This window comes from Symphalangus syndactylus, chromosome X (assembly GCF_028878055.3).
Source record: "Symphalangus syndactylus isolate Jambi chromosome X, NHGRI_mSymSyn1-v2.1_pri, whole genome shotgun sequence".
In the NCBI taxonomy this organism is placed as follows: domain Eukaryota; kingdom Metazoa; phylum Chordata; class Mammalia; order Primates; family Hylobatidae; genus Symphalangus; species Symphalangus syndactylus.
Genome location: NC_072447.2, coordinates 107,360,282 through 107,367,514, shown reverse-complemented (window position 1 = coordinate 107,367,514; position 7,233 = coordinate 107,360,282). Strand labels below are relative to the sequence as shown.

At 42.9% G+C, this 7,233-nt stretch overlaps 1 protein-coding gene across 2 annotated transcripts; it reads left to right on the top strand.

Moving 5' to 3' along the window:
* Positions 1-421: 421 nt before the first annotated feature.
* On the top strand, positions 422-2,616 carry TCEAL8 (transcription elongation factor A like 8). 2 transcript variants are annotated; one of them, XM_055268749.2, is made up of 3 exons: positions 422-531; positions 932-1,004; positions 1,592-2,616. In XM_055268749.2, exon 3 carries the CDS (start codon positions 1,630-1,632, stop codon positions 1,981-1,983), a length of 354 nt encoding a protein of 117 aa, XP_055124724.1. In that variant the 5' UTR covers positions 422-531; positions 932-1,004; positions 1,592-1,629; the 3' UTR covers positions 1,984-2,616. The 2 variants fall into 2 exon arrangements, with proteins under 2 accessions (XP_055124724.1, XP_055124726.1); XM_055268751.2 differs by lacking the exon at positions 932-1,004.
* Positions 2,617-7,233: the final 4,617 nt, after the last annotated feature.

Sequence of the window (7,233 nt, the reverse complement as noted above, 5' to 3'; positions counted from 1 at the left end):
GCTGAAAACAGAACACAACAGAAAACTATTCGAGAGGACTAGTCAAATCCTCCACTTTCAACCTTCTTTGCCAGCCCCCCCTTCCCGATCTACCACCTTTGCCCATTTCAGTGCTGGATAGGATTCCAGGGGAAATGGTGGACTTTAGGGGTCTTGGAGGAGGGGAGGAGGGAGTATTGGGAGCAGGAGAAAGAGATGATTCCTCAAAGAAGGAGAAATGGTCGTTACCCCTAAAAGGCTGATCCTCCTGGTAATCTGAGAAAGGCGAATAAATACTGCAGGGCGAAGATAACAGTTTATTGCCTCTGATTGGCAAATACGAAAAAAGATTGACAGTATCAAGTGGAGGGAACGCAGCGGGCGGGCAGCAGTGTTAATGGGAGGGGTAACTGGGGACTCGAGCTCAGTGATGACGCGACTCTCACGTGACCAGGAGTCGACGTGTGCAGAAGTCCTTATAGTCCAGGGCCTGTTTCCCTGTAGCAGCTCCCTATTGCTGGAGAAGGAGAAAAGTGCCCAAGATCCTTTCAGGTTAGTATAAAGGTGGGCGCTGACTTGGAGACCCTGGGGTCGAGGAGGCCGAGAGCAGAAAGCAAGCGGGGCCGGCACTGCTTTCTCCACTCCTGTTCCGCCAAACTCCCATTTTGTGCAGGAAATTTGGGGCTGTTTGGTGGGGGATGGCGGGTGGAGAGAGAGAAGGGTAGCTAATTAAGGGTCCTGAGAGAGAGACATAGAAACTGTTTGGAAGAAACTTGCTTTTCCTACTCCCTGCTTGCAGAAAAACGGTGGGCACAGAGGAGGGCGGGGTTGCCATAAAAGGAGGGCGAGGATGAGGACGTGGGACACTTTACACCAACATGGCCTAGAATCATGAAAGGGACCCGTGATCCAGGTACTAGTCTGCTCACCAAACACTCCCATCTGTCTGCAGGATATTTGGTTTTTTGGGCGCGACACAAATCGAGGTGAGGGAAGAGAGAGGAAAATCCCCTGAATCCCTGCAGGTCAGTTTTTGTAAAGGTGCAATTGCTTCGGGTCTCTTTGGGTGGGGGTGGAAGTGTGAATGACACCAAAGCACATCCCGGGGTCGCAGCAGCCCCTCCCCATCCGGATTAAGTGCCAGAGGCCGGTGCCGAGCCTGCAGCGGAAATGAGGCGGGGGAGGAGGAGGCTTAAGAGACGCTGAAGGGGGAGGGGAGGCCAGAGACTGGACCAGCCCTCTCAGGTGAGAGGCTGGAGGTTGAGAGGGCTTGGGAAAGTCTGAAGGGCGGGAGTGTTGGAGACCAGAGGCGGGAGAAGGGTTAATTGCTTCCGTACTGCTCCCATTTCAGTATTAGGAGAGGCTTGTAGCAGGGCCTGCTGGGAAGATGGTGGGCAGGAGCAGGAGGAGAAAGATGGAGCTGGAACGAAAGGGGGCGGGAAGGGAGGTGGAGTCAGGGGAGTTCTGAGCCTGAGGATCCAGCTTTCTCTAGTTGGAAAACTTTTGACAATTAGGGTACTGAGTCAGAAAAGGCCAGTCGCTATGGGACCCCATACTCTGACTGCTGGTCTGTTTGCCTGGAATCTAGTAGTTTTGTTTCCTTGTTTTCTAGGATTAATTTATTCAAAAAGGAAATAAAAAATACTCAATATGCAAAAGTCTTGTGAAGAAAATGAAGGAAAACCACAGAACATGCCAAAGGCCGAGGAAGATCGCCCTTTGGAGGATGTACCACAGGAGGCAGAAGGAAATCCTCAACCTTCCGAAGAAGGTGTAAGCCAGGAAGCAGAAGGAAACCCCAGAGGAGGGCCGAATCAGCCTGGCCAGGGATTTAAAGAGGACACACCCGTTAGGCATTTGGACCCTGAAGAAATGATAAGAGGAGTAGATGAGCTTGAAAGGCTTAGGGAAGAGATAAGAAGAGTAAGAAACAAGTTTGTGATGATGCATTGGAAGCAAAGACATTCACGCAGCCGTCCTTATCCTGTGTGCTTTAGGCCTTGAATTCATTTTTGCCTAATATTAAAATCTGGCCCCAGCTTTCTTTTCTGTTAGCATTTTCTGATGTATCTTTGACCTCCATTTTACTTTTAATCATCTGATGAAATTTTGTTTTAGGTAGTTTCCTTGGTACCAGCATCTCATTGGATTTTGGATTTTGACCCATTTTCCAGGTCTATTTTTCAATTGGAAACTTTCACACATTTGCATGGGAATATGTTCATTCCATATTGCAAAGTAAAACATAACAGGTTATGGCAAAGCAGCATATTTAATATCAGCTCACATATGTAGGATAAAATTCCAAACTTTGTGTGTGTGCGTGTGTGTATACATACATCCATATAACATATGTCACAAACTTAACCAAGCTTATTTCTGTGTGGTGTGAAATTTTATTTGTTTTCTTCTTTTTATTCTTTTTGCTTATATGTACTTTTTAATGAATACGTGTCTCACACACAAAAAGAATTAAGGATTTTTTTTACAAGTAAGAGTCAAATAATTTGCAACCAGCTTATGAGGGCAATGGGGGCACCTAAACTCTTGATGAAAGAACTATAGAAAAGAAATGTAAACCTCAAATTACCTCTGGATCTCTTAGCCAGAGGAATAAACTGGCAATTATTACATATACACACGTTTAAGACTCAGTCTTTTCATGGGGAAAATATTTGCTTCACAGGGCTGCAGTGGGGAAGAAATGAGGCAGTAACAGCTGTGCTCAGGGGGATCTTGTTCCCACCTGTGCATACGGAATCCCAACCCACTATAGAAGCACCAATATTTAAGGGAGGGCCTGGCATGACGCAACTTGTACTCAGGATCAAGGCCGGTAGGCAGAGGTGGGGGCTTCCCTATCAGTCCTCTGCTATTGAACCCTGTCTCCTCCCCTGGGTCCTGCCATGCCTGCCCAACACTGCTGCCTCTTCTGCTGAGTGCTGTGCTCCCTGCTGGCCCCACTCCTGCTGATGCACTGCAGTCCTTGAGGGCCAAAACCCCACCGAGTTCCCTGGAGTCCTCAGTAGGTTGAACTGTCACTGTCTTCTAAAGCTTCTCTCTGCTTTATAGTGACACAACACAGGTGGGACGTCTCTAGGGTTGCTTGGGCCACAATGTCTTTCAGAGCCCTTAGCAAAACAACCCTTTCTGTTTTCAATCACAAGACCCTTCTTCTCCGTAGGAGTCAGGTGTGATGACTCCATTTGGGATTTGGACTGGGGTATAAGTTTGAGTCAAAGACATGTTGTAATCACAGTTTTTGCTCTAAGTCTAAGGAATGAGGTTTTGTCCTCGTGGGATGATCTCTTCCTGAAGGCTCCTGGGCAGGCCTGACTTACTGGTTCGGAAGACTGCTGGGGAACATATATAAATTGCACAAAGTGATGCAGGGAACAGATCTAAGGAACAGTCCCCTAAATTCCATCTCTTCTTCTGTTGACCTGTGGTTAAAAAAAACTTTCAAAGTCAATAAGAACCTTATAAATGTACTTGAAGCAGAATGCTATTATATAAATGTTAGAGATTATACTTCCCCTGTTGAACAAGCAAAGACTATCTCTTCCTCTTGGTATCCCACATATGAACACTTGTAGGTGTTTAACTGGCACATTGTGTTTTAATATTTAATTGATTTTTTGATTGCTACTAAGAGCCAGTAGGTTTGTCCAAATTAGGTTACTCGCTGAATAATCTACAAGTCTTTTTATTTCTCTAGAGTTATGACAAGCAATTCCAAGAAGAAACAGGGCAGAGAATTGATTGTACTCTCATTGTTTTGTTATCAAAGTATCTCACATAATCACCTGCATCAGAATCTGCTGGGGAGCATCTTAAAAATACTGATTCTGGGCCCCGCATAAGGCCCACTGACCCACATTCTGGAGGTAGGCTGTAAAATTATAGCTTGCAAACTCCTCCAGGTGATAATGATACGGACTGAAGAATGAGAACCACTAGTAATACAGTATGCTTTTCATTATTACAAATATTAACTATAAATAATTGGCAGGAAACCTTGGTGAATGCTTACTGACATTCAGGAAATAGAAGGCCTATACAAGCATTTATTGTTTTAAGTATGAATTTTTAAAGGAAAAGATGGACACATCTATACATAAAATTTAAAAGATTCGTGTTAACAAAGAAAGACAAGATAAAAAGCTAGGGGGAAGAAAGTAACATAAGATGCCTTTTTATTGACTGAACACCATATTAAGCCATGCATTGCCTCCTTCCAATATGAGTAAAATGTATCAGAAATAAATTCAAAATTCTCTTTTAGTAATCATCTCAAAAAATAATTGAGCCAACCCTGCGCCCTTGGCTTTCTTCTGTTTCTATTTTTTCACTGTATGATGTCATTTGCAGGGAATCTTTATGTCTCCAGACCGTTCTTCAAGGTGACTGCAGCCTGATAGGTGCTGGTCAAACTGGAATTCTAGCTGGAGTGAGATAAAGTTCCAGGTTCACCGGAACCAGTTTTACAAGAGAGGATAAATCCTCCCCCCAGCCCCCAGAGGGTGGTGCTCAGACAGGATGTTAAATGGTTGGCCGAAGCAACACTTCTGACTTTGTCCCTCCACTCCAGTCTGCAGCAGGTACTAGGCTCTCCTAAGGCTAATGGCCAGGCTATCCTGGACAGACACATGTGGAGGAGGATGACTGTCCTATTTCAGGTCAGAGCACTTTGCCTTTCCCTCCTTTTCCCTTTCTCTTCTGGGGAACGTTTTGTAGGGGAAAAGAAAAGGCTCCATAACTTCCCAGTTGAAAACATTGACTGGGATAGTCTTTGAGCAAGCAAATGTCTGAACAGGTCTGACCAGGTAACTTGGGGTTGAAGCCAAGCCCCTTGGCTGACCCTTCTCTCAGAGTCCAGTGAAGTAGCCCACAAGACAACTGGGGCAAAAACAGAGTTAGGCAGCACACAAAACCTCACCCATCCCTCTCACACCCACCTTGCGCAGACTCCCAGAAGGGCCTCGATGTGCCCCAGCCTGTTTGGTTGGTTCTGCAAGGACTTTAGCTCTGTGTCTTCCTGGTGCAGTGCATCTGATGCCTGAGCCAGACCAGGCCCTGAAGCACAGGAGACCCCAGGTAAAGGGAACTTGCAAAGACATGTGGTCTTATAACTCAGGAGAAAACGGGTGTCCCCTCCTATCTGAAAACCCACATGCACTGCAGGCCCAGCTCACGACTTGGGGGTCAGGACAGTCAAACTGTGAATTGGTGTGAAGATGCCTTTTTAAGGCATTGATCATGCAGAAAGTAATCCAACTATGAGCCTTGCTCTTTAGGTCTGTCATCTGAGGAAACATTACCAAATTTCTGACAGCCTAAAGGATTGTTTGAACAATAAGACAAAGATGAAATTCAAATCCTTAGGTTTAGGAAGGAAAAAAGTGATTTAAGTATATGGCCATAGTGTCGGATAAACCTGGGTTCCAATCTGGGCTCTTATCCTTATTGGTATGTGAACTTGTATAAATTATTTATGCTCTTTCTTGGAGGATAACTACCTTCTCAGAGACCTGGCCATTCATGGGGCCCCCAGACATAAGACTCTTAGATCAAACAGAAAATGTCCTCTCCACCACCATCATTGCTGTCAACATCATTATCATCATCATCATCATCATCATGGGATGGTGTTGAGTGAATATTTAATGGATTCTGGTTGGGGACAGGTCACATACTGAGAAGATTTGACATAATCAGTTACTTTGCCCTGGAAGTCCATCATCTAAAAGGGTGGACCCAATATAATAGCAAAAGAATTGGATTTCCTGCTCATAAGAAGTGTGAGGTCAAATTGGTTCATTCATCTATAAAATGAGTATGACCATATATAACCTACAAGACTGTATTGTGAGAAGTAAATGCAGAAAACTGTATGAAATGCCTGGCATATAATAGGACTTCAGAGAATGTTAGATCTGCAGTCATTATTATCTCAGTGTCATCATCGTCATCATCATTGTCATCAGATGATGTTAAGATAATACTCAAATAGGAACTGAAAAAGTCTGTGCTTTCTTGACCCCATGCCACCCTTCTAAAGCAAAAGCCTAATCTCATTCCTTTCATCCAATCTTCTTTCTTGCATAAAAGAAGCAACTTTTATATAAGCTAAATATAATAATGGTCATTCATTTGGAATTGAAAAGCAATAATTGAATTCTATAAACATTTACATTATTTATGCACTCTGATGCTGTTTCTTTATTGCAGGATGAGAAAAAAAATTCCCTCCACATTTCCATTTTATTTAGTTACCTGCCAGAAAAATTTCAAATCATGAGGAAAAGTCTTAACTATCATGAATTGCAAAATATAATATAGAAATATATCATTAACATGGAAAAAACCTGCTTCAGAACACACAGACACACACACACACACACACACGCACACAGGCACACACAGTTTATGGATAAATATCAAAATACTTGAAGTGGATATTTCTAGATGACATTATTATGGGAAATTTATAGTTTCATCTTTATCCTCTGTATTTCCAGTTTTATTGTTTTCAATGAGTGTGTGGAGCTTTTATAATTAGAAAAAAAAAGTCATAAAGTTGAAAACAGTATAATTCCGTTTCTCCTTTTGCTTTAGCTGATATAGGGGCTGTTGACCCTTCCAATTCATCATTTGCTACCTGTTTCATCTTACTTCTAAGAATAACCTGGTAAAGTGTCAGATTTCTGTGGGTCCCGGCTAAGAAGCTTCCCCTCTCTATACTACCTGCTTGCCACTTTCCCTCGTCAACTAAATTTATGCTGTAGTTCTGTCTTTGGTCACATGGTGGCAATTCATAACTACTTTCTAAATATTCTCCAATAAAGTTATGTTAATTTTCAAAAATATACAGTAGTAATAAACATAAATTTCAAAGACCATTATGAAACTGATTTCCAGCACTGCTTTAAAAATATGTAAGTGTAGAGAAACAATGGAAGGCTATGCCTTTGGTTGCATTTTCTTGAGGCTCCCAAGTTCACATTTCATTTATTTACTCATTCAACAAATATTTACTGGAAGCCTACAATGTGTAAAACTGTGCTAGCCAAAATCCATTCATGCATTGTAGACTTTTCTCCTTAAACCTCTATATTCAACTGCCTGCTCAAATTGACCACTTGGACCAAGATAAATATTATCCAACTATATGGACATGACCCTGCATGGACACATACTCATTGCTTTAGCCAATCTATCCCGTAAAACTGGAGGTTCACCATGTAAAGTGGA

Coding starts and splice junctions, on each gene's coding strand:
- TCEAL8 (XM_055268751.2), top strand. CDS start 1,630: ATGCAAAAGTCTTGTGAAGAAAATGAAGGAAAACCACAGAACATGCCA.